This window comes from Erinaceus europaeus, chromosome 3 (assembly GCF_950295315.1).
Source record: "Erinaceus europaeus chromosome 3, mEriEur2.1, whole genome shotgun sequence".
NCBI lineage: Eukaryota > Metazoa > Chordata > Mammalia > Eulipotyphla > Erinaceidae > Erinaceus > Erinaceus europaeus.
Window position 1 is genome coordinate 50,207,510 of NC_080164.1, and position 27,800 is coordinate 50,235,309.

Sequence of the window (27,800 nt, forward strand, 5' to 3'; positions counted from 1 at the left end):
CAAGACCTTGCTTATGGTAATGTGTACTTTGTCAGATGCAGCACCACCTAAGCCCTATTATAACATTTAAAAAAATTCTCTTTTCCCTCTTCTAATGGCAAAACTAAAGAAGTAAGGCAGTAACACTGAGTGTGCATAGAATCTAAAGAAAAGGAGCTGCATAGTGGTGCACCTGGGTTAGTGCACATGTTACAATGCTCAAGGACATAGGTTTAAACCCCCAGTCCCCATCTGTAGGGAGGGAAACTTCATAAGCATTGGAGCGGTATTGCAGGTATTTCTCTGTCTTTCATCTCTATCTCTGCCCCCCTTCCTTCTTGATCACTCTGTCTCTATCCAGTATAAATGAAATAAAGATTTTAAACATTTTTCAAATCTAGAAAAAAGGTAACTGCATACTGCTTGAAGTCACAGGAAAGCCTTCCTGCTGCTGAACCCATGAGAAATCACATGGGGTTTGCCCACCTGTGGAAAACAACGTGTATTGGAAAATGTTCTCTGGTAGATGTTTATGGATAAAATTTACTAGCAACTTCAAGGAGGAAGAGAGATGGCAGATATGATAAATCACCTGAACCACAGCATTTTGACTTCCTTAATTAGAGAGCTCCACTTGCCACTCCTTGCCCCTCAAGCCGGAACATTTCCCAGAGAAATACAACCTCTGATTAACTTCTGTTGCACTAAAATAATCTCGCAATCATTTAACTTGGAAAATATACACAACTTCGGTGAAAAAATAAAATTAATGTTTTACTCGGTAATTAATCACCCAGGACAAATTGAAAGACTTGAGTGTAAGTATATAGTATCAACAGCCTTGAAGATACAGTAAAAGGTAAAACAAACAAACAAACAACAAAAAATAGGCAAAGAAAAACCCTCAGTGCAACACAACCCCCAGTAACATTTAGATACGGCATGTTTTCCACTGGCTCTCTAAACATTTGACTCAGAGGGCTGCAAAAACTGATCTCCAGAGCTGCAGTAAGGTCATAGAAATTGATAACCCTTACAAGAAATGTTGATGTGAGTCTGTCTGTGTCTTAAAGATAGTACACTTCGTAAATTAATCCTCCAAAGGCAAATATATTGTAAGTAGCTTGTTATCTCTAAAATACTAAATTAAAGGCTACATAGGATTATATTGACAGAAATTACATTTTCTGTAATGGGGCTTAATATATCTAATATCTCTTCCAAAGGCTCTCAGGGTCTTTAACAGAGAAGGGTCTGTTAATGTAAGAGCAATGGACATCAAGAACAAATTTATTCACCAAAATGGATTAGGCCAAGTAATCAGAGATTGTATAATATTAATCTTTGACACTTATTGAACAGAAAGAAATACTTTAGTCTGCAAACTGACATTTCCCATTCTTCCTTTTCCCCAACTAGGCTTTAGGACTTCTCTGGATTTTACTTCAGAGAGGATATGATTTCCCTATCATCGACACCAATCTAAAAATATTAAGACAATTAATTAGATACGCTTCATTTTAGAGGATATTGGATTTCGATGCCCTTCAAATATGATACTAGCTCTTGGTGATTGTATGAAGTCTGGTTTTCAACACAGTCACAAAGGTAATAAATCATCCTTTCTCAGAGCCTCATGCCACACCACCATACATTAAGTTAGAATATTCTTGGCTGGTACTGGGTACATAATCTAGCTTTCCTCCAAATCAGGAATTTACACATTTATTCAAAAACAGCATTGCATCCTGAGATACACTAAGGTTTGAATAGCTTCAAAGTAGAAACATAAACATTTTTTTCCTTTTTCAATAAATGGGAGATAAAAGGGGAAACTTGCCTTGAATGCATAGCTCTAAAAAAAAATCTAGCTGAATTTAGTTATTCATTGAATTTAAAACCTGACAGATATGTAATGGTAGATTTTCTTGTTTCCTAGAAAATAGGATGATGCCACTCTACCAATTATTCTAAAGGGGAAAAAAGTCATAAAGAAATACTTACAAAGTCACAGTGAATGTAATTGAAACACTTACTTACACTATACCCAAGATCTGCCAATTTATGTTATTTAATTTATTTATTCATGAGAAAGTTAGGAGGAGAGAGAGAAAGAACCAGACAACACTGTGGTACATGTCCTGTCGGGAATTGAACTCAGGACCTCATGCTTGAGAGTCCAGTGCTTTACCCACTGCGCCACCTCCCAGACTACAAGATCTGCCAATTTTTTTTCCTAATTTTTTTATTGCTACTAAGGTTATCTCTGGGGCTTCGTGCCTGCACACAAACCCACTGCTCTCAACAACCATCATGCCCCCCCCATTTTTTCTTTCTATTTTATTAGAGAAAACACAGAAAAACTGAGAGAGGAGGGGGAGATAAAGAGGGAGAGAGAAAATAGACACCTACAGACATACACACTATGAAGTGTCCCATCTGCAGTGTGGAGTAGGGGTCAAACCCATGTCCTTCTACATGGTAATGTGTACACTTAGAGGCATGCATCACCACATGACCCCCCAAGATTTGTCAATTTGAAAAGGAAGTGGCAAAGAATAGTCATCTCCTCTTATCCAGAGTTTCATTCAGCCATCGTCTGAAAATATTATATATAAGATATTTCGAGAGTAAGCATATTCACATACCTTTTCTTACAATGCATTATTGCAACTGTTCTGCTTTATTAGTTATTGTTGCTAAACTTTTATGTTGCCTAATTTACAGACTGCTCAATATTAAATGTATGTATGTATAAGAAAAACGTAGTGTCTACAGGGCTCAGTACTATCTTTAAATATCCTCTGGGAATCTTGGGAAGTAGCCTCTGTGAATAAGAATAAACTATATTTATTGAACAATGCTTTCTTTTTCTTACTAGGGAGCCTCTCTCACCCATCAGTCAACACTTTGTTTTCACCTTTGGGTCCTCAAGTCATCAAGGGAAAACCAGTAACAGTAGGGTGTGTCTCCTTAATGCAAAACATTAGCTTCAGGTTGCCAGAGGGGAAGCAGATTGTGTGTAAACACAAAGCAAAATTACTTACCAGTTGTTCACTTGAAGGATGGTGAGTCCTGTGTCTTGTGCTAACTGCTTTTTCTGTTCTTCAGAAGGGTAAGGATGCTAAAAGAGAACAACAACACATAAAAATAAGTGTATGTGTGTAGAATTTTGACATAGCAGTGTGTATCACATGCTAGATGGTAGTGATTCAATAAAGATTAGACAGTAAAAGCTAGATATTCAGTAATAAGCACTTATGTACTGGAGGAAAAAAGGTATGTGTACATTAGGCAGTATAAAGGGATTTTGTCAATAACCTAAGTGTCTAGTGAAGTCTATAATTAAAGGTAAAAATGCTGAGGTGTGTCACTCTTATTAATGGAATACTACATCATCTAATTAATGGCAGTAAAAGACAAACCAATTACAAAGATTAGTGAAGTGTATAAATAGCTACTTAGGATACTTGCAGAACCTTGATACTGAGTCTACCCTTTAACAAGTTTGTTGCTAATATAGAAAGTTCAGTTTGATCTTCATTGTATTCTTTAGACTCAAGATAGTATGTGCCCTTTATGTCCATAGCTAAGTATACCACCTTATATACTTTTATGAAATCACAGACCTCTAAAACTGAACCATATGGAACAACTATCTCAGTTGAGATAACAAGTGGTCAAGCACCTAGTCAGCATGACATTCTCCTTCAGAAATATACCATATCATTGAAAGGAAATATCAAAATGAAAGTGGGTGCATTTTAACACCATTATTTATTTAAACTCTTAAAGTTGAGGGTTGGGTGCTGGCCCATGTGGTTGAGGACACATGTTACCAAGCTCAAGGACACAAGTTCAAGCCAACAGGCCCCACCTGCAGGGGGGAAATTTCACTATCTGTGAAGCAGAGTTACATGTGTCTTGTGTCTTTCTTTCTCTCTCCCTCTCTATCGCTTTTGCCCTCTTAATTTCTCTATCCTGCTGAACTTAAATAGTAATAATAAATATATTTTTTAAAGAATGTCCTGAACTATATAAAAAAAATCCAACCAAAGTTGTATTCATATTGGAATATCAACACATACTGGGAATCTGAACACAGAGCAATCAATATAAGGTCAAAGACAAACATATTTTGCATAGTCAGAATAAGTTTCATGATGTTCTTCATGAGTCGCAGTGGATTAAAATGCATCACAGGATTGGACATCAAAAGGAAGTCCATATATTCTAAGAGTGTTAAGAATTCTAATGTAGTAAGTTTTGGCACATACACTTTCTATTTAATAGTCATCTGTATATTTGAAATACACATTTCTAAACTCAGAGAGTAGCTAAAGGCCTGGCTTCCATCTATAGAGAGAAAACCTACTTTGAAACACTGAATCCCTGTGAATTCTCACAAGCTACAAACTGTTCTGATTGTCGACCCTCTGCTTTCCTACTAACAGAAAAGGGCACTACTCCCTGAACCCTCTCCCTCCCTCAATTTAACTATCCTTAACACTGTAAACTAAAATCTGGTCTATTAAATGTTAATTAAAACAGCTTTTAATCTCACTAATAGTGTCTGATTTGATGCTAAGAAGGTTCATTACTGACCACTTCAGTACTCTTATATATGTTTAAATATGTCAGAGGGGGAGAGAGAGAGAGAGGAGGGATTTTGCTTATGGAGAGCAGAGGTGGAGCAAAACTTCCCATAAGTATTATCTTTGATTGTCATATAATCAATAAATACACAATTAGAATAAGACTTTGCTTTCACAGAATATAGTGCCTTTCTCTAAAGAGCCTCAAATATATTATAGACAATGTGGTTATTAATCCCCATTACAGCGTTTAGAGGAGCATAAATGGAATCTATTGTCCTTCCTACTTTATAGGTGAGGAAACTGGTAAGGCAAATTCAGCTGAGACAGGCAAGACAGTGATATTTCTTGCTTCTCTATCAGTGTCAAAGTCTTATTATGCCCAAAGGATGTAACAGTTTCCTTTCATAATCACCATTCATGACCTCTGCACAAAAATCTACAGACTCCTCATACAGATCTTCAAGGCCTGTCACTATCCAGCCCTGTCAAGTTCTGGACTTTATGCCTTCTTCTGACCCTGTACCTCTCTAGCCTGGTGGCACAGCCTCCCCAGACACTCAGGTTCCTGCTCCAACACCACTTTGACCTCTCATGCTCAAACGCTAAGCCTTCCCCACCCCTATTTTTCATTAGCCTAACTTGTCACCTTTACATCAGTCTCTTTTTCTTCTTTCACTTATAGCAACTATCACTCTCTGAGAAACTTGGTCTGATACTGTCTTTCCTTGTTGCTATATCTCTTCCCATTCATTAATCAACACCAAAGTCTGCACTTTTCTCATTCACCATCCTCAAAGATCAGACTAGCACCTAACAGGAAATCGGTACTTGTAGAATGAAAGAATAACTATAATTTGCTATGAACGCAAATACTCTCCACACTGAGTTAATATCTAACTGTATACTAAAATATTTTTCTAAGACCAGAAGAAGTATAAACAATCCAATCTGAGGTCTACAACACTACTTTCTTTACTTTATTCTGAAAAGTGATACTGACCTGCAGTTGCAAATACATGTATATAAACCTTACAGTAAACTAAGGTCAGAGGTGGCAATAACCATACTCATCATAATGCCAGTCATCATAAACTCTCAGTATCAGTTGCATACTGAGCTAAAAGCAATCCCAGACCCCAAAGTGTAAAATGGAACTTTCACTGCAGCAGGTGAGAGAAGCAAAATGAATCTATTGTCCCATGAATAGAATGCTGAACTACAGATTGATATATAGCAATGTCTATACTAGGTAAATAATTGTAGATAGGAATACATAATCCTAATAGTATAATTAATGTTACCAAATCAGAACTTCATGTTTTTGAGTAGGGACAAAATGTTTAATCCTCAATTTTGTCATCTGAAATTCTAAAATCAGTCTATTGCCCAGCCTGGTAATTCTTACAGAATATAAACCTGATTTTTATTTACTTTTTCTTTTAAAAATTGTTATTAACCATATTTTACAAGATTGTAAGATTACAAAGTAGTCCCACACCACACCCACCACCAAACTTCTGTATCCTCCCCTCCCCCCTCCCAAAGAGAACTACTACAGTTAGCATCCTACTGTTGGCACTATCTGCTATGTAAAGTTAGATATCAATGTACAGGAGTAATTTCCAATCAATAACATTTTCAGTAATAATATTTTCAAGTCTCATTGATATCTTTTTCAATGAATGTCTTTGTTGTTTATATATATATATATATATACATACACAATATATATATGTGTATATATATATATATATATATTTAATAATGATTGACAAGAATGCAGGATAAGAAGGGTACAATTCCATACAATTCTCACCACCAGAGTTCTGTATTTTAATTGAAATACTAGAAATTAACTTTGGTTGTGGGACTGAGAAGTCATTATGTCCATGTATACAGTACACTCGAGTTATCTCCTCAGATCCACCAGCTTTTCTTTCTTCCCTCTTTCCTTCCTTCATTTTTAAATTATTTATTTATTTGGCAGAGAGAAACTGAGAGAGAGGGAAAGAGACAATAGATAGGGAGAGAGAGAGAGACACCTATAGCACTACTTCACCAATCGTGAAGCTTTCCCCCTGCAGGAGGGGAATGGGGATTTAAAAAAAAAAAAGATTTAAAAAAACATATCTATTTATTTATTCCCTTTTGTTGCTCTTGTTGTTTTATTGTAGTAGTTATTATTGTTGTTGTTCTTGTTAGATAGGACAGAGAGAAATGGAGAGAGGAGGGGAAGACAAGAGAGGGAGGAGAGAAAGATAGACAACTGCAGACTCCCCTGCAGGTGGGGAGCCCGGGGCTGGAACCGGGATCCTTACAAGGGTCCTTGTGCATTGCGCCACCTGTGTTTAACCCACTGCGCTACCGCCCAACTTCCGGGATTGGGGTTTTGAACCCAGGTCCTTGAGCATTGTAACGTGCACTTAACCAGGTGCAGCACTGCCAAGTTGTTTTGTCTTTCTTTCTTCCTTTCTCTCTCCCTCTCTTTCTTTGTTTCTTTCTTTCGTTCTTCATTTCTTCATCCATTTTTTTTTTCATTTCATCATTCCTCTCTTTTTAAACAGTGTGACACTTAGTTCAGGCCATTGGTAGTAGCAGAAATGGACTGAGGGTGCCTCCCATGCAAGTTCTGTGTGCTATCACTGAGTTATCTCCATGCCCCCCATCACAATTTTTACTAATATTTATGATTTTGTGTGTGTGTGTGTGTGTGTGTGTGAGAGAGAGAGAGAGAGAGAGAGAGACCCATGTAGTCCTGATATTTTTTCCCTCCCTTTTTTTGTGATGCTGGGAATCTCACTCAAGGTCTCATGCAGGCAAGGCTGAGTCAATTCCCCCACCAATCTTTCAATGATTTTCAGCGAAATTAATAAATGTGTCAAGAGTCTCTTTTCACTATAGCTAGATAGCAACATCTTCTGCCTTGTCTTAACAGTTATCTTAATATTATAGCCAAAGCTAAATAAAATTATTATTTATGCTAGTTACCTTGAAAATTGAGAACTGTCACAGATATTTATTTGTTTTGTGTTATCAAGGATATTTCTGCATGCCTGCTTGTGAACAAGTTTTACATTCATTCTTAAAAGCAACATGAATTCCGGGAGTTGGGCGGTAGCGCAGCGCATTAAGTGCAGGAGGCACGAAGCGCAAGGACCCACTTAAAGATTCCGGTTTGAGCCCCTGGCTCCCCCACCTGCAGGGGGGGGTCGCTTTAAAGGCGGTTAAGTAGGTCTGCAGGTGTCTTTCTCTTCCCTTCTCTGTCTTCTCCTCCTCTCTCGATTTCTCTCTGTCCTAACCAACAACAACATCAATAACAAAACTACAACAACAATAAAAAACAAGGGCAACAAAAGGGAAAATAAATAAAATAAAATAAAATAAAGCAACATGAATTCACATTTGTTGATGCCATTAGGATCAGAAAAAAACAAAAAAAACGCTTTGGATCATTAAAATCACCTGAGTCATTGCAACTTCAAAGACCATTCAATATATTCCTCAAATCTTCAGTACAAATTTAGACTATTTCTTCACATTATGCAGTTTCTAATTCCACAATTTAAATATCATAAAATCGAAAGTACTACCGTTCCCCTCTGTCACTTTTCAAGTGATCTGATTTTAAGTAATTAGAACAAACTGTGTCTGTTTTCATGCAGCATAATTGTTAGGTAGCCTCAAGCTATGAAGATCTAGCACTCTGTCTCTATTAAATAATTTTCAATTGTTAGGGATATATTTTTAATATAAAAGAATGAGTTTGGACAAAATGAAATGTCATAACAATCTGGTCATTGTTAAGGGATAAAACAGATATGGCAAAATTTTGTCTATGATAGGTCTGCTGAGTGCTTTCTTTTTTCTCACAGTTTTTGGTCTCGATGTCCCAAAAACTTTGAGTTCTCTTAAAAAAAAAAAAACAACTATAATTGCTAGAATCACATGAAAGTCATGAGTTTAAGTAGTTAATCCATAGTCAATGAACAACTCATATAGACTTAGGCCTTTTAACTGAAACTTAATATGTTTAAATATATTAAAATCAATCCTATGCACCTTTACTAGATAAGCTTTTTGTGGAAAGTATAAATCATTCCTTTGTAGATTTTTTTTTTTTTAGAGAAAGTGAGTTAAAAACAAAACCCCAATATGCCACAGGTAAGGCTGCTTTAAAAACATCAGAACTACCCTCTGCCCACAGGACTAGAAATGCCTAAAATGGGCAAGGATAGATACTATTTTGCAAAAGAGATAATAAAAGCAATTGTACTTTTAGGAGGAAAACAAGGATTTACTGCAAACCATCACAAATAATGACCTAGCATACACTAGCTATGCTCCTGAACACTTGTTACTATTACCACAATAAGTGGCAAAGATGTTAGGTAGCTTGTTTGTTGGCACTAGACCTGGAGTATGCAAGACTACACTGCTATTAAGGTGACCTTTTCTTTCTTTCTTTCTTTCTTTCTTTCTTTCTTTCTTTCTTTCTTTCTTTCTTTCTTTCTTTCCTTCTTTCCTTCCCTCTTTCTTTCTCTCTTTCTTTCTTTCCTTTTTTGAGGGGGTGTGGTATACCTGACTAAGTATACAAATACCTGCCATCCCACCCCCTTAATATATAGACTTAACTCAGCAGTGCTCTACCACTTATGGAGCTACCTGACACAGCTGTATTCCCATGTGATGCCTGAGTTCCAATCTAGAGCCTCAAACTTTATAAAGTACATACAACACAGCTCTACCATTTGAGCTATCTCCTTGCCACAAAAATACTACTTTAAAAAAAAAAAAGATCAGTAGGTTGCTTTGAAGGACAGACAGATTACACTTGCCAGATATACCAGTCAGCCTAATCACTTTGGGATATCAAAGCAAATTTAACCACAGTTCAATAGGCAGTGCAGACAGGAGAATTCGCCTTTGCTGTGTACATTAGCCTCTTACCATTATCTCTTAAAAGCTTAATTATTTGCAAACAATTGATCAAGATGGGAATTTGAGAAAGGATGTGCAAGGGCCACTGGGAAAAATACAATGCATTAAGAGAGCAAACAAAATTACCTTTAGATCTTAATATAAGAATTAATGATTGAGACAAGAGAGGAAGGCAGTTGGTAGCTGCCAGGGTTCTTTCTGGAGTGTTTCCCATTTGATCTGCATTAACACCTCAGGAATGAGTGAAAGCCATAAAACAGTGATTAGGTATGGGTAACGCTGACCCTCCCTTCCTGCATTCAACCTGCACACATGTACTAGACTGCCTTTCCTGGCAAAAGAAGAGAAGCTGAACTCGACAGTAAACTAAGTGGTATGGGGGCAGTGAGCCCTCAGCTAATAGGAATAACTCGCAAGACAATCTTCCTTATTTCAAGAATCAACACTCTGACTTCTCCTTTCTACTCTTAGTCTCTTGCTGAAATATAAAAACCATTTGTTTCTCGATCTGAAGTACAACCTCCAATAATGACCTTGTAGAGGAGTGACTGCTTAATAACCCCATCAATGAATAAAATGATCTCTCGAGTATGTGTCCTGTGTAATAGAAATAGTTAAAGAATGTCTGAAAAGTCTAAAAATAGCTATTCAAAATTGAAGTCTGAACTGTAATTTCACCCGTACCAAAGAATAGAAAGTGACAGAAAGAAAATGGCAAGTTACTAAGGAAAGTTATCTTTTCACAGTTCCAATTTTATTTCTTGAGGCTGGGGTGGGGACGTGGGGTTCTGAGGTCAGCTGTCTGGTACTTAAAAGTTGAAAACACATTGGCAGAAAATGTATTTATTTAAACAGTCAAGCAGACATTTTCAGATGAGCATCAATGGGAAAAGAAAAACTCTTCAGTACACACAGATGGAAAATGTCCAGCCTTGTATCTTAAAGATATCCTTGGCCAAATGCACTCCTTTCATCAAATTTTCCACCCCTGACTGCAAACGTGGATGCCAAGACAGTGATGAACTTTATCTTATCTGCCCTGGTAACCAAGTTTCAATAATGTTTCCTCCCTCACTGCCTTGCCCACTCTTAACAGCACATTGTAATGGCAGCAGAAAATTTGAAAATAATCCTGTACAGAGCTCACTGGTGAGATAATGGAAGGCTATGCTGCCCCGTCTCAAGCCTCAGATTAGTAATTTCTTGTGACACAGAACTGCCTCCATACTGAAACAGCAAAACAGCTATAACAAAGCAATAGAGGTGGAAGCAATTTTCAAGCAAAATGTTACATGCTATACTTTAAAAGGTATGGGAATAGGTACCAGGGGAGCTGATCTAACAGGAGGAATTATGGCAAGTGTCCAATATAACCCTTATCAAGGCAATGTTCTGTTGCTTGGCTGAATATGTTGGAAGAACAATTTTGGAACTTCTTTTATCCTTTTTTCCCTCTAACCTTCTGCCTTCACAGCTCAGTTTAATGCATTAATATAAATTGACCTTGAGCTAAACTCTTGTATGTGATGGAGAGATACTCCCTTTGAAGGAATATATATATATATAATCTTTTAACTATTAGATCTCTGTGTTCTTTTGAAATGTCTACTGAGGTTTTATTATTAAGGAAATATTGTGGGTCTAAATTGAAAGAGTCTTGGACCTCTATCTGCATGTGACAAACTTGCTAATCAAATATATTTATATTTGTTTAGCATAATTTTTGCCTATAAAACTTCTTCCAATTTAAATAAACTTGTAGCCATTGTGTCCTTATGCATTGACTATGAATAGCTTATACTGTGACAATTACATTGATCTAGGTTACTTTTTTCCCTTTAAAAAATCCATAATGCTTCCCTATTGTCTTTCAGCTTTATGAATTAGTTTTACTGTTTCAGTGAATGCTTTTTTGTCTCCTGACTGCACATTATCAAAGAGACACTTTGTGTCTCCTATTTGCATTACAAAAGCAGTGCACCGTGCAGTCGAAGAACATAGCCTGAATGCATAGTAGTTGAGTCTTGCACCCTCACACATGATGGAATCAAGAGAAGAACAGTGGTATAGTATGGGCTAAGAAGCCAAAATGTTTGGAGCATCATCAGCAAAGTCACACAATTTTGACCTGCTTTCTTAAGTCTCTATCATTGCTCCTAGGTAGCATCACTGTTCAGACAAAAATATTTACTTCATTTACTCCTGGGCACCTACTTTTTCTGAATCTATTTGAGCCATTTCCAAAACAAACCCCACAGTTTCTTGTAGAACCAGCAGAGATTATAAGAAGTTTCCAGTGGAAATATGCAAGAAGGAAGTCAGGTAGGAACCTCTAATTCAATTGCACATGAAAAAGCCCAAAGTGTGAAAGAAAAAAAATGAACACTGGGCAATATTTCACAGCAATCTTTTCCTTAGCATTGATGAGACTATCTTTATAAAACACAGCAGTGAAAACACTGTTTTATATTCAACTGTAAGTGATCAATACTAAAATGTCTTTTCATTTATCTGATCATTTAATTTCCTGTGAAATCCATTAAGTATAAATAAAAGACTAATATTAAGATATTTATATATATTTGTACTGGGCATTTTTTCTAAACTTGTTTGTAATTCTATAATAATAATAATTCCCTGATCTTTTCTGTATTAACTATATATGTTAGAAGACCATTTTAAAGTGTATTCATTATAGGCGTAAAATTTAGATTCTAAATTAGCAATTACATATATCTTCCTTCAAGAACCATTAAAAGGTATGGAGAGCTGGAATTATTTTGAACAGTTATGACTATTAATGAACTCCTTGAATATTGATTTTCATAGTAGAAGACTGTTTATGACTATAAAAGGAAATACAAAAGTACAATAATGAAAACAGGGATTGTGGTATAGGGGCAAAGAAATAGTGGTGGTGGTGAAGGGGACCCGTGCTTCACTTGTAACTTCCTTAGATCATTTTAGATATATATATATTTAAAAAAAAGATCATTTTAGATAATAGCTAATTGAATGCTTGCTACTTGTCAGTAGAACAAACACAAAGCACATACTATCTATCCCAAGAATCCTTGGTGATCTCCAGCAGCAGAGACAATGCTGAACTCCACTTCACAGGTGAGGAAGCTGAGACTTGACTAGATCAAAAACCATGCACATCAGCTCACAGCTGCCTAGTTCTTATGAGGTCTGCACTTCCAAGTTCCTCTACCTGGATGAAATTCCACTGATTTTTTTTTTTCATTTTTAATTTTTTAAACATTTATTTATTTCCTTTTGTTGCCCCTTTTGTTGTTCCTATTGTTGTGGTTATTATTATTGTTGTTATTGATGTCTCCATTGTTGGATAGAAGAGAGAGAAATCGAGAGAGGAGGGTAAGGCAGAGGGGGGGAGAGAAAGATAGGCACCTACAGACCTGCTTCACCGCTTGTGAAGCGACTCCCCTACAGGTGGGGAGCTGGGGGCTCGAACCAGGATCCTTACGCTGGTCCTTGCATTTTGCGCCGGGTGTGCTTAACCGCTGCGCTACCACCCGACTCCCTCCACTGATATTTCTTTCCCATTCTTAGGTTCCTAGATTTTTGTTTGTTTGTTTGTTTGTTTTTGCCTCCAGGATTATTGCTGGGGCTCGGTGCTTTAACCACAAATCCACTGCTCCTGGAGGGCATTTTTTCCCATTTTGTTGCCCTTGCTTTTACAGCCCTTGTTGCCGTCGTTATTGTTATTGTTGCCATTGATGTTGTTGGATAGGACAGAGAGAAATCGAGAGAGAGGGGAGACAGAGAGGGGGAGAAAGACAGACATCTGCAGACCTGCTTCACCGCTTGTGAAGCGAACCCCCTGAACCCCCTGCAGGTGGGAGCCGGGGGCTCAAACCGGGATCTTTATGGTGGTCCTTGTGCTTTGCACCATGTGTGCTTAACCCACTGTGCTACCATTCAACCCCTAGGTTCCCTTTATTAAGCTAAATATATTTTAATGGACCGTGAACGAAGTTGTTGGTTGTGGTGAGCAGTGACTGCATCCTGTTATGCAGTTTTGACAGCCTCAATCCAAGAGAGTTGCTGCTTTTCTATCTCTCTTGCCCACACACATGCCCCTGATTCTGTCCTCAGTACAGAGAATGATGTTGTGGGATGAAAGTTTAATCACCAGTGGCTTCTTCAAGCACTCACCAAAGGGGCTTTACATGTAATAGTAGTATTAGAAGAGTGGTAAAAGTAATAATGACAATAAGTATCAACAACCTATGATGTACACAGCACTGTTCCAAATACTTAGCATGTATTAATTTATTTAGTTTCTCTATAAATTATGGGGGATATACAACTACTATGCCCATTTCATATGTGGGGAAACTTGAACAAAAATGGGAATAAATTTATTCTATTTTATTATTATTATTATTTAATAAATCTTTTTAAATTTTTATTATCTTTATTTATTTATTGAATAGCTATACCTAGAAATCGAGAAGGAAGAGAGTCAGAGAGACACCTGCAGCACTGCTTTACCACTCGTGATGCTTTCCCTCTGTAGGTGGGGACCAGGGACTTGAACCTGGGTCCTCCCACATAGTAACATGTGCGCTCAATCAGGTGCGCCTCCACCCCGCCGCAAGGAATAATGTTATCAGCTTTAAACAGGTTGTAAATAGTAGAGATGGAGGGTCTGGATGGTGGTGCACCTGGTTGAATGCACACATTACCATTTTCAAGAACACAGGTTCAAGCCCCCAGTACCCACCTGTAGGAGGGGAGTGTAGAAGTAGTGCTGCAGGTGTCTATCTTTCTACTTCCCCTTCCCATTACATCCCACTACCCTTTCAATTTCTCCCTGTTATCTCTAACAAAAGGAAAAAAAGTAAAAATAAATACTACAAATAAATATTTAAAAGATGCATTGCTGGGAGTCAGGTGGTAGCTCAGCGGGTTAAGCGCAGGTAGCGCAAAGCGCAACGACCGGCATAAGGATTCCGTTTCGAGCCCTGGCTCTCCATCTGTAGGGAGCTGCTTCACGAGCGGTGAAGCAGGTCTGCAAGTGTCTCTTTCTCTCCCCTTCTCTGTCTTCCCCTCCTCTCCATTTCTCTCTTTCCTATCCAACAACAATGATATCAGCAACAACAACAATAATAATTACAACAACAGTAAAACAAGGGCAACAAAAGAGAAAATAAATAATAAAAAAATTTTTTTAAATGATGCATTGCTTAAAAATTGTAGGGAGTCGGGCAGTAGCGAAGCGGGTTAAACGCAGGTGGTGCAAAGTGCAAGGACCGGTGGAAGGATCCCGGCTTGAGATCCTATCTCCCCACCTGCAGGGGAGTCTTCACAGGAGATGAAGCAGGTCTGCAGGTGTCTTTCTCTCCTCCTGTCTTCCCCTCCTCTCTCCATTTCTCTGTGTTCTATCCAACAACGACGACATCATCATCAACAACAACAACAGCAACAAAAGGGAATAAATAAGTAAATATTTTAAAAAATAGTAGAGATATAATTTGAAACTGATGTTAACAGACAAGTTGGAAAAATCTCACTTACAAACTAATTAGTACTTTAAACAAAGGGTGAAGAAATTCCATTCATTCTTCACAAGTTTATCATTAATATATGATTACTATTAATTTTATGAATAAACTATTATCTTAATGTGAGTGTGTCTTTTATTTCTACAATTCAGTTCTGCTAATGGAAGAAATAGTAGATTCTTCTAGAAGATACAAAACTCAGTGGAAATTAATATATCAATCACTGTTGATACTTGTAGCATCACTTATCAATACAGAGATGATAGTAGGTTATACACAAGGACATTTTTCAGGGGTCATAGAAACAAATGTCTGCTATTGCATCCAATTACAGTATGCCTGCTTTGAAATAAATTGTTCTGCTTTTTTGCCAATTACTTTCATTTCTTATGTGATCTTAATCAAATATGACTTAAATTACATTTGGAGCATTTCATTTTAGTAGAACACTAGTAAAAGCACATGCATGCTTTTTCTATTCACAGTGTTACTTACTACCCTAGTAGAGTGTCCAATAAATATTTATTTTATGAATGAATGATAGAGTGCTACTGAAGTTACAGAGACCCAGAATGTCTCAACTAGCACTTATAAATAGATTACTTCAGGTAAACATCAGAAAGTTACCAGCCCTGCTTCAATAATTATTCATCCTCACACTCAGTTTTACAAATTTCCAAACAATACAGATTTTATTTACTTTTTAAAATGGACATTTATATAATTCTTACTCTGTGCTAAGCATTGTTTTCATTGCTCTACAAAAATTAATTCATCTGGGGGTCGAGCTGTAGCGCAGTGGGTTAAGCGCATGTGGCTCAAAGCGCAAGGACCAGTTGAAGGATCCCGGTTTGAGTCGCTGGCTCCCCACCTGCAGGGGAGTCGCTACACAGGCGGTGAAGCAGGTCTGCAGGTGTCTTTCTCTCCCGCTGTCTGTCTTACCCTCCTCTCTTCCATATCTCTCTGTCCAATCCAACAACAGCGACATCGGTAACAACAACAATAATAACTACTACAACAATAAGGACAACAAGGGCAACAAAAGGGAAAATAAATAAGTATTTTAAAAAAATTCATCTTGCTACTGCTAAGGTTTCACTACTCTAGGGTGACTTTTTTTTAAGATAGAAGGGTAGAGACACAGAGACAGAGACAGAAAGAGGAAGAGAGGAAGAGATAGAAGCTTCCCTTCTTGTGGTGGAGGCAGAGGTAAAACCTGGATCATGTGATACATAGCAATGCAGGACCCCTCCCAGGAGAGCTATTTTGCCAGCCCTCATTCATCTAACTCCTATAATAAGCTGATGAAGAACATCCTTTACAGATAGATGACAAAACAGAGGCTCGAAGTCTATGTTACTCGAGAGCAGATCTAGTATTTGACTTTAGGAAAAACTGTTCTGGGGTCAGGTGGTGCTGCATCTGATAAAACTCATACATTATTGTGTACATGGACCCAGGTTCAAACCTCTGGCTCTCACCTCTGGGTGGTGGGTGGTGGGGGAGGGAGCTTCACAAACAGTGAAATAGTAGAGCAGATCTCTCTCTCCCTCTCTCTCTCTCTCTCTCTCTCTCTCTCTCTGCCCCCTCCCTCTCCCTCTCTCTTCTTCTTCTCTATATCTTCTTTCCATCTCAACTTCTGTCTTTATACAAAATAAATAAATAAAAATATAGAAAGTATATACATTTTTAAAGTATAGTTCTTAGCCCATGATTCCAAATAATCTTATTTTTCTGTTGATTTCATTTTTTTTTTTTTTTTTTACCAGAGCACTGTTCATCTCTGGCTTATGGTGGTGTAGGGGATTGAACCTGGGAATTTGGAGCCTCAGGCATCAGAGTCTCTTTGCATAACCATTATGCTATCTAACTTCTTAATCTTATATTTCTATTAGTCTTTCTTGATGTATAATTTCATTGCTTCAAAATCTATTCCATTTTTATGGAGTTTGTTTTTGTATTAATTTTGCAAAAGTTTCTTCTTCATATTCTTTTTTAAATTTTTAAAATTATTTATTTATTTATTTATTCTCTTTTGTTGCTCTTGTTTTATTGCTGTGATTATTATTGTTGTTGTTATTGATGTCATTGTTATTGGATTGGACAGAGAGAAATGGAGAGAGGAGAGGAAGACAGAGGGGGGAGAGAAAGATAGACACCTGCAGATCTGCTTCACTCCCTGTGAAGCGACTCCCCTGCAGGTGGGGAGCCAGGGGCTCGAACCGGGATCCTTACGCCGGTCCTTGTGCTTTGCGCTTAACCTGCTACGCTACCGCCCAACTTCCTCTTCTTCATATTCTACCTGTAATACATTGAAATTCAGGTTCTCTATATTATGGGTTGATCAAGCACAAGAGTGAAGAATGCATAAAGTGGGCTATTTCAACATACAGATTTTTCCCCAAGAATTTTACTGTAACAAATAAAACAATGACATACCATTCCAGACTACTTTTCTGTAAAGTTCACGACTGATTTATACAATAAACTCAAATAAAGCAAAGATCTTCTCCAAACTACATGCAGCTCATCAGTGTCATTTGAGAACATGCCAGCTAAAAGGAAACCTATCACCAGTCTGAAGAACACTTCCCCACTTTAATAATCAGAGTGAAAGGGTTTTCGAAACCATTAAGAGGCAAGGAAGATAAAATAAACCATACCATTTTGGAAAGAGTCTGTTGACAGTGATGATTATTATCTTTACAGATGCCTCTCCAGCATTAAATATTCAGGAATAAAATAGCCATAAGTTAGAAACAAAAACAGTACATTTGGTAAGAAAGTGTGTTTTTTTTTCCCCTGAGAGAGAGAAAGCTAGAGATAGAAAAAGATGGCAAATCTGTGCTCCTCCCAATGTGACTAAAGACCCCTGGAACTGGTACTCATTCTCTAGTGCTAATTTTCCCACTTAAATTACAGTGATGCTGTAGCCTCATCTCATTAGAGATCATTGTCCCCAGTAGACAGTTGTGTTTATGGGGGACTCTGGCTGTTCCACACCTGCTGATCAGGTTGCTATGTGATCAAGGCTGCATACAAACAGCAGACTCGAGCTTGCTGGACTGCGACTGATGAGCCCAGGCTAATTCAGGGGTGATTATGTAGTTTACTGGACCACTAAACCTCTTTAAGCTTGTAATTACTGCCTATTTGAGTAAAGAACATTCAAAAGCAATTCACTGCATCATGCCTGCCACAGCTGGAAGCAGGCTGCCAGCAGTCTGTGGGGACATAAAAATCTACAGGGACGTGGACTGAAGCCCAGCTAGCAGACACTATCAGCAGCACCCGCAGCCAAGTGTGTGCACATTCCCGCTCACCTCTCCTGACCAAGCTTACCATTAAAGGTGCCATGAAAACTATAGAACAGCCATAAAGATGACAAATAATGGAATGGAATGGTACAAACTACGTTTTAATGACCCCTCCCCCTTTTAAAGCTAAAATGTAAAAAGACTTTTTCACAATGCCAAAGGGGAAGAGAAGAAAAGCCTGTACTTTAAATATACTCTGCTGATATTTACTGTGTACTTGCTAAAAGTTCTATCCAAGAAATAACAACTTTCAAACAAAATGTCCACCTTTTTATGCATTCCAAAAGAACTGGAGTATATAGTCATTTTAGATCTCTTCCACCCACTTAGCTGCTGTGTTTATAACTTTAGCTGGGAAAATATTGTTTAGCTAGTTGATTGACATTTTTTAAAAACAGTTCACAAGTTGGTTTTTGCTGTTAATGAATTAAAATGCTGCTCAGACACCTGAGTGAAATTTACTTTCAAGAGTCAGAGAAGATTTAAGAAAAAAATATATCAGTATTTATCAATGTTCGTATTTTCTTTTGCTGTCAACTTAACAACTGCAGTTCTTTTGTATAAAATAAGTGTAAAACATGCTTTGCATTGCTTCGGGTATAATTATTACTTGTCTCTAAGTAACAAAAAAAGACTGGAACTTAATGAAGGGGGATTAAGTTAATTTCTTTTTTAGCTAACAGTTTCCTGTCTCTTAAAATGCAGACTTCGGTGAATGTAACATTCAGAGAAGGAAAAATAAGCTACTTCAATAAAATCTCCACCTGGGATGATCGATATAAAGATACTATGATGATGCTTATTCTTTTAAAGTATGTAAATTCGGTACTAAACAAGTCTAAAGAAACCCTCTGACTACTCCATCCAAAGTCCATAGATTGGGGAGGGGGGATGATGTGTTATCTAGACATCATTCCCATTAATATTCATTAGGTAGGTCTGCTTGCATTTTTATAAGCTGTGAAAGATGCAAAAGAAACCATCAGAATTCTTTAACACACAGGCATTATCAATTCAACATATGCCAAATAGCAGAGCACCCAGACCTGAAGTTAAGATTCAAATGCAATTTACCTTTACTAAGCTAATTTTCCAATAGCTTAGTAAAAACTAAGAAAACCCTTTTCCCTTTACCCACTGCAGCCTAAGCTATTTAATTATCTCTATTCTCTGTAATATCACTTCAGTTTTAATTCAAGAGATATTCAGCAATATATTTTACCTCAGTTAAGAGAAAAACCCTTATCTTGCAATCAAACTAAAAAGAACTTCCCCTCAAGAAAAAAAAAAAAACTTTAAATTGTTTTAGTAATAAGATCACCTTTACCATTATGAACCTTCTTAAGGAAACCATTTTTAACTCCCCAAAGCATTTACTGATGTGAATACACTGTTTCCAGAGTGGATTATAAAATTGAGAATAGACTTAGTCTATATTTGGGCAAATTCCTAATATTCTCCTCCAATTATGCTTTCTCAGTTTGGTCATTCTAACTGGGAAAAGAAACTCTAGTTTAGCCGTGGACTAAGATCTGTGAGTTCTTACAGATCTCAGATGTTCACATAACATCTCAGCTGAGTTAGAAAACATTCTAGACCCCTTACCAGCAAGAATGCAAGATAAAATGGAAGAAGTAAAGTTATCCAATCAAAATTAACTTGAGGGCAAGTTTTTGGTTATTGTATTTTATTTTTACTTGGAAGTTGCTTGTTTTCCTATATCCTTTTTAATTATATAATATTTTACATTTTCAAAGTTTCTTCATCTTCCTTTTTTTTTTTTTTCACCAAATTTGAGTCTTATAACTACTTGGTGAGGTTGGAAGAACAGATAGTATTGCTTTGCTCTATAGGAGAAAAAAAAAACACCTCAAAATAGACACAGGACAGTTTTTGTTTTTGTGACCAAGAAGTTATGGCTCTTAGATTTGCAAGCTACATCTCAATCTAGTTCCCTTTACACTCTGCTGATGCTCAAAGATTATCTTGGTAATGATGAAATAAAGTTTTTTGACCTCTGTCAAAAACCTTATATGAGTTGGTGGGTCTAGCTCTATTTGAATATGCAAGCATGCACTTCTCTATACCCAGGGTGAAACAATGAACTGAAACTAAAAGCAAATAAAGCAGAAACTCTATTTAAATGGCCTCTCATTCTTTTATTTTTTAAAAATAGCTTTTAATTCATGCTGTAAATTTATTTGAAAAGGGTTATAGAAAATGCCCATCTTGGGGCCAGGCAGTGGCACACCTGGTTAAGCACTCACATTACAGTGCACAAGGACCCAGGCTCAAGTCCCTGGTCCCCACCTGCAGGGAGAAAGCTCCACGAGTGGTGAAGGAGGATTGCAGGTGTCTCTCTGTCTCTCTGACTCTCCCCCTCACTATCTTCCCTCCTCTCTCAATTTCTGTCTCTATCCAATAATAAATAAATCTAAAAAATGAAATGCCCATCTTGTGATAATCTGTTATTTTCATTTGTATTATGCATGGTCCCTACACTTGATTTGGCCCATGATCTCAATCTTGATAGTTTTTTTGTTGTTGTTTGTTTGTTTTTTACCTCCAGGTTTATTGCTGGGGCTTGGTGCCTACACTACAAATCCACTGCTCCTGGAGGCTATTTTTGCCCTTTGATTGGCCTTGTTGTTTATGGTTGTTGTTGCTATAATTGTTGTTATTGCTGTCATAGTTGTTGGATAGGACAGAGAGAACTCAAGAAGACAGAGTGGTGGAGAGAAACATAGACACCTGAAGACCTGCTTCACCACCTGTGAATCAACCCCCCTACAGGTGGGGAGCGGGGGAAGGGGGCTGAACCCAAATCCTTATGTCAGTCCTTGTGTTTCGCGCCATGTGCACTTAACTCGCTGCACTGCCGCTGGGCCCCCAGCTCTTATTATTTCTAACAAAACTTATATTAATGATATAACAGGTAATGCTAAAATGTCTTATACAATAACTCTCATCCCTTCTTTAAAAATGTGGCTTTGGGAAAGATTTATCTTTACACAATGACAAGAAACTTTGCTCCTCTTTGTAACAACTAGACTTAACATTATTTAACGTATCTTTGTCATTTCATGTATGACCTAAAGGTAGTTAATTATATATACAAAAGGCCTAATTTCCCACTTCCTAAGTTACTTAGGTCTATGTGGAAGATCATCAACCTCTTGCAGCCAGCAAAGTGGTCATAAAGTTTAGTTCTGTTTCAATGTGTGGTTACACATTGACAAGTGGCAAATCTAAAATGGGGGAAAATACAGGTTAAGAGTTACTGGTTTAGAGAGGAGAAATAATAATTTGGTTGAAAACTAAATCTTACACCCCATCAGCTGGGGCCCTATTCAGGGAATCCTGGGATTACACATAGTTATTATGATGGGCCTAGACCTCTGACAGATCCCTCTCTCCACAATCACTGTACATCTCCATCAGGGACAGCATCATGGACCCACTTGTGGGCCTCAACAGGACCTTGCCCTCCATGTGGAACAACAATGGTAAGGACTTCCCCACTCTCCAAAGGGAGGCTGGGTCAACATTCTCTGCCACTCAAAGAAGATGGGTACAGAAATGGATGCAGCCTAGAAAATTCATAGCTATGACCATGGAATGCAAGCCCAGACCTACAATCATATAGAAGTTACACAGGCTTCTATTCTGAATATGGGCCCCAGACCATCAATGCGGTTTACAGTTAATTATATTTATATACTTTTCCCATATTTGGGAGCTACTCTCTTCCCTGATACAGATTTCTAGTCTTATTTCCAAATCTGACACCATCTTTCCAGACAATACCTTTAGCCCACCTGCATGTTAGCTGTCAGGCTGAGGCAAAAAGTAAAGTAATGGGCCCCTTTATACCTAAAATAGATTTCATAGCTTTTTTCCAAAATGAAGACCCCAAATCTCATCTGCTATATTCTTACCATTAGGTTCCTGGTTATTAAATTTTTCTGCTTTATATCTTAATGCTTTTTCAGCCATCAAGTTGCAGATGCTACCATGATGCCAATGTGACTTCCCTGGGCAGATGACCTCACCAGTGTATCCTGGAACGCCACTTCTCCAGAGCCCTGCCTTACTAGGGAAAGATAGAAATAGGCTAGGAGTATGGATTGACCTGCCAATGCCCATGTCCAGCACAGAAGCAATTACAGAAGCCAGACCTTCCACCTTCCGCACCCATAATAATCCTGGGTCCATGCTCCAAGAGAGATAAAGAATAGGAAAGCTTCCAGTAGAGAATATGGGATGCCAAACTCTAGTAGTGGGGATTGTACCCCTCTTATCCAACGTACTTGTCAATCCTAATTAAATCAATATAAATAAATAAATAAATAAATACAACAAAAAAGAAAACTAAATTTTAAATCCTGGAAACCACACAAACTATATGACCCTGAACAAAGCATTTCTCTATTTTGAGCCTCAACTTCATCCACAGTCAAATGAGGATGACAAAACTGGTGGTAGTCAGATGAGACAACATACCTACAATTGTTTGGCATAGTGCCTAGCACATACTTCACATTTAGTAAACAGTAGCTAAATCTAAGAGGACACTCACAGCGAGCCTAATCTATGTGAAAATACAGATCATTTTCAATTTGAAGGCCAACATTTCTGACTAGGTAGTTCCTGTCATTCTTTCTCCAGTGTTAAATTAGGGTTGTCCACTCTCTTTGTTTTTTGTTTTGTTGTAATTAGTTTTGTTTGCTTGGCTTGTTTATTTGTTTGTGTGTTAGTGTTTGTTGTCACTGGGGCTTCACTGTTCAAAGCAAACTTTTTTAGAGAGAAAAACAGAGACAGAGAAAGAAACCACAGCACCAAAGCTTTCTTCAGTGCTGTGGAAGACAACCTTGAACCAGGATCAAACACATGGCAAAGCAAGCACACAATCCAAGAGAACTATCTTGCTAGTCCTAAATTAGATCATAACATTTTCTTTTAAATCTCTTTCTCAGGACACAGCGACTTCCAGACTAACTAAAAGACAGAACCAGTTCCAAGGACATTCACATATGTACCCCCTGCGGAGGGCACCCCATGCTTGGTTTAGGATGCTTCTGTCACCATCTTAAAATTCTTTGGAACTTTTAAAGAAGCTCTGTATTTTCAACTTGCCTTATTTGTGTGGAGAAAGTACACATTCTTTACAAATAATATAGTTGTAGTTGGTTTTACTTAGAAAAAGAGGCTGTGTTTTCCATGTTAGATGTTTGAACATCTTGAATTTAGATGAGCTTAACAAAAGTAAATAAGTACTTACTACGTGCTTATCTCAAGAGTGTAAAAAAGAAAAACTAAAAGCAAAATGCACGAGGTGAGATTGACAGTGTAGATGTGCTGAGACCTCAGACAGATAAGTAAGGACACTTAAAGACCCTCCAATGGCCTTCAAGGACTCACAAGCTCCTATAAGTGCTTAAATCACCCTCAGGGACTGACAAAGGGACTGAGAAAATATTCCATACTACAAAGTCTGTGAGAAAAAAAATCAATAATCCAGACCCTACAAGGTGTGAAGCGCATTCTGACTCACTGAACTCAGTGATGTTGAGAATCTCTGTCTTTGGTGACTGGAAGTCAGAAGTGGCAATTTGCCCACCTTCCTTGGCAGAGGATGAGTGCCACATTTGGCAGAAAAGTGTGCTCTTGAGAAAAGGGAGCAGAGAATCTTTTGGCCTGGGCTACAGTTAGGATAGATCAGGAATGAGAACTCAGTGTTGTATGCCAACCAAATACCACTGTAATTAAAAACAAACCTTTGGAAATTATTTCACCTCAACATAGCACAGGACAAGCTCATCAATAGTTAATGATCAATTAGGGCTCTGGATGTTTTTGTAGGGAAACAAACCATTGTTGTTTGCTTGTTTGTTTACTTGTTTTTACCACTAAGGTTTTCACTTCTTGCCAGCAAAATGCCACCACACTGACAGACTTTTTGTTTCTCTTACATAGCAGATAAGAGAGGAAGAGAGACAGAGAGAAAAAGAAAGGTACCACAGCTCTGGCTCACAACTCATAAAGCTTCACCTTCCTATGGTATTCCCATGCGGTGGCTGAGGTTTTCAACCTATGTCGTTCAGCAAGCAAAAGTTTGCATGCTTCCAGTCCTGTCTATTTTTGACCTTCTTAAGCAAATTACATTTTCTGTTTAAGGAGGTCTAATACATATGTAAAAAAAAAAAAAAGCAAAAGAAAGAGAAAGAGAAACTAAATGTAATACATGATAAAACTTTTAGAAACCTCCAAGCACATTTGGGTTGGTAGCCTATAACAAACTTTCAAAGACAGCAGCACTGATTTCTTTAAATGCAAAACTTCATCATTTTGATGATGCCAAATGATGAACTTGACTACTATAAATATATATGTATATCTATATACATAAATATATTTAATGGCTTCATCTATTTTAATAACAGAGGGAAACAAGATTTTACAAATGAAAGCTTTTTTTCCATGACTCCAGTACAACCGAGAATTTTAAATTCTGTCATGTTAAACAATATGTGGTCATGACTGCTCCCAGGAGCTCTATTTTATGATATCTTATGCAATGGAAACTTACACCAAGTAGCTACCTTCAGAGTACTTGGTTTTAAGGCACAATCTGCATTAGGGCCAAAGGTCTCCCAATTACTCCAAGTTTCTTTTCTTTGAGTGAATACATGTTGAGTAAAATGTTGGCTTTGGAAATGCTGGGGCAATGGGATTAATTCACTAAAGATTCATTATAAATGAGGCCAGAAAGTGCTGTTTGTGTGATTTCAGGAATAAGAAAGTAATTGCGCAGATTTCTTCCCCCTTTGTTCAGATATCTATCTGCCTGTGAGGTTTAATATTTTGTTAAGAATCAAAAAAAAAATTGGGAGTGGGGCAGTAGTGCAGTGGGTTAAGCACACGTGGAGCGAAGCACAAGGATCACATAAGGAACCCGGTTCAAGCCTCCGGCTCCCCCCCTGCAGGGGAGTCGCTTCACAGGTGGTAAAGCAAGTCTGCAGGTGTCTTTCTCTCCCCCCTCTGTTTTCCCCTCCTCTCTCAATTTCTCTCTGTCTTATCCAATTAAAGCAACAATAACAACAACAATAATAATCACAACAATGATAAAACAACAAGGGCAACAAAAGGGTAAAAAATGGTCTCTAGGATCAGTGGACTCATGGTGCAGGCACCAATCCCCAGCAATAACCCTAGAGGCAAAAAAAAAAATTAAAAAATTACAATAACAACTTTAATTCTTGTTTTGATATATTCACTGCATTGCAAATCCATGGTGAATCAAGAAACCCAGATTTCATAAAAACAATTATCACAGGAACAAAAGACACACTAACTTAGAACTTCCCTATCAGGGAGTTGGGTGGTAGCACAGTGGGTTAAGCGTATGTGGCGTGAAGCCAAGGACTGGAGTAAAGATCCCGGTTCGAGCCCCCAGTTTCCCACCTGCAGGGGAGTCGCTTCACAGGCGTTGAAGCAGGTCTGCATGTGTCTCTCTTTCTCTCCCCCTCTCTGTCTCCCCCCCTTTCCATTTCTCTCTGTTTTATCTAACAATGATGACAACAGTAATAGCTACAACAACAATAAAAACAACAAGGGCAACAAAAGGGAAAATAAATAAATAAAATTTTTTAAAAAAGAACCTCCATATCAGCCAGTAAAACTCTCCCATTAATTCAGAATGCATAGTTAGTTTCAGATAAGAGAAAGAAAAAGAAAGGAAGAAAGGAAAGAAAGAAAAAGAATGGGAGACAGGAAGGAAGGAAGGATGGAAGAGGGAGAGAGAGAGAGAGAGAGATATTAAGGAGGGAAGACATTAGATCCACTAAATATTCTGATAAAATGACACAACTTCCAAATTTGCAGTTTCATTTTATTTCTGTTTTCTTGAAATTATTCTAGAACACACAGATGCCACTTGCCAGCCATGCACAAGATGTGGAATGATTTTACAGACACTCTGTTGGCCCAAGATGGCAGTTCTTGATTAATGGCAATGTCATCCTTGGCCCTGCTGCAGTCAGGCCTGGGGTATGATCCTTACACACAGTGCCTTCGTCCTCAGCCAATCAGCAGATGTAAGCACATAGACCCTGTCAGGTTGACATATCATTCCTTCGACAGTGTCAGCGAGTATTAATGTTCAATTATCTGTCCTAGAAATGACCCTAGCCTTTATGCATTGTGTAACTGTGCGCATGGCTCTCTGGTAATCCCTAAGACAAGGGCAGAAATGCCCATAATAAACCAGCCACTGGGAGTTGGCTTTCCAACACTGTCATGATATTACCTTGCGGCACTGAAAAAAAGAGACTTGTTTTTAGTTCTTTTCCTAAAACTTATTTTAAAAAAATGAATGTCTCCTTCTATCTATCTATCTACCTATCTGTCTGTCTGTCTATCTATATATCTATCCATCTATCTATCCACTTACCTATGTACACATCTACTAATCTAAGTCTATGTATATTTTAATTTTTGCATGTTTTCTTCTCAGTTTTTCTTTTTCAACATAAGACTTCAAATGAGTCAGCTTGTGACTTGCTGATTACACTGAGCAAACTGTCCTTTATGTATGGCAATAAACTCTTCATTATATGTAGGCTGCCTTTTTATTTCATGAAATCAGGTGTATATCATTTACAATATAACCAAAATGACAATAGTAGCCTATTCTGGAGTTGTGTCAGTATCAATTCAACTTCAATTTGTGAAGCCAAAAGAATCTATTCAAGACAGGCATCCCACCTTTTCACTGTTTAAAAGATATGAGGGTCCTGGGGGAAGAATGATTTAAAATGCACACCCAAAATTGTTTCTATCTGCTAGCCTTTACAGCTGTTCAATTTTTTAAAAAAATTGTTTTATTATAGTTAAATTAAAAATTCTTGCTTTCTTTCATATATCACTGTAAGAAAAAATATCTTCATAGAAGGTTGCATTTGCATGATTTTTGTTGAACTCACATTCAAAGGTCATCAATAACAAGTTTGGAAACTTCTCCTACAACTAGTGATGAAAGATAATGTACAGTAATGGCATGATAACTTGCTCCAAAACTGAGATAAAGCCCGTGCTACAATCTTAAACTCACCAAATAACATATTATAGTACAAACTTAAGTAGTTCAGATAAGGGTCAACGAATTCTCTTCACAAAACAAATGTTTAAGCAATAGAAAATGTAATTATTTTTCTTTTGGAAAAAGATTAACTGTGAAAAGTACCTATTATAAGTCTAGTCAGTGTTCGATCACAATGTCACACACATACACACACACACACACACGCACACACGAACACATACTGCAATGTGGAAGTCCTTTCAGTGTTTGTTTGTTTGCTTGCTTGCTTATTTTTGGTCTGCCTACTGCATTCCAACAGCAATTTTTTTTCCCAAATGATTTTCATTCCCCTCCT

The 27,800-nt window shown here is 37.6% G+C and overlaps 1 protein-coding gene across 3 annotated transcripts in view; it reads right to left on the reverse strand.

Annotated features, from left to right (window-relative positions):
• Positions 1–27,800, reverse strand: part of MEIS1 (Meis homeobox 1) — a 167,428-nt gene that overhangs the window by 23,972 nt on the left and 115,656 nt on the right. For all 3 annotated transcript variants that reach the window (XM_060187182.1, XM_060187181.1, XM_060187183.1), the window contains exon 9: positions 3,027–3,103. In XM_060187182.1, coding sequence (XP_060043165.1) covers positions 3,027–3,103 — 77 coding nt within the window. The remainder of the gene's footprint in view (positions 1–3,026; positions 3,104–27,800) is intronic.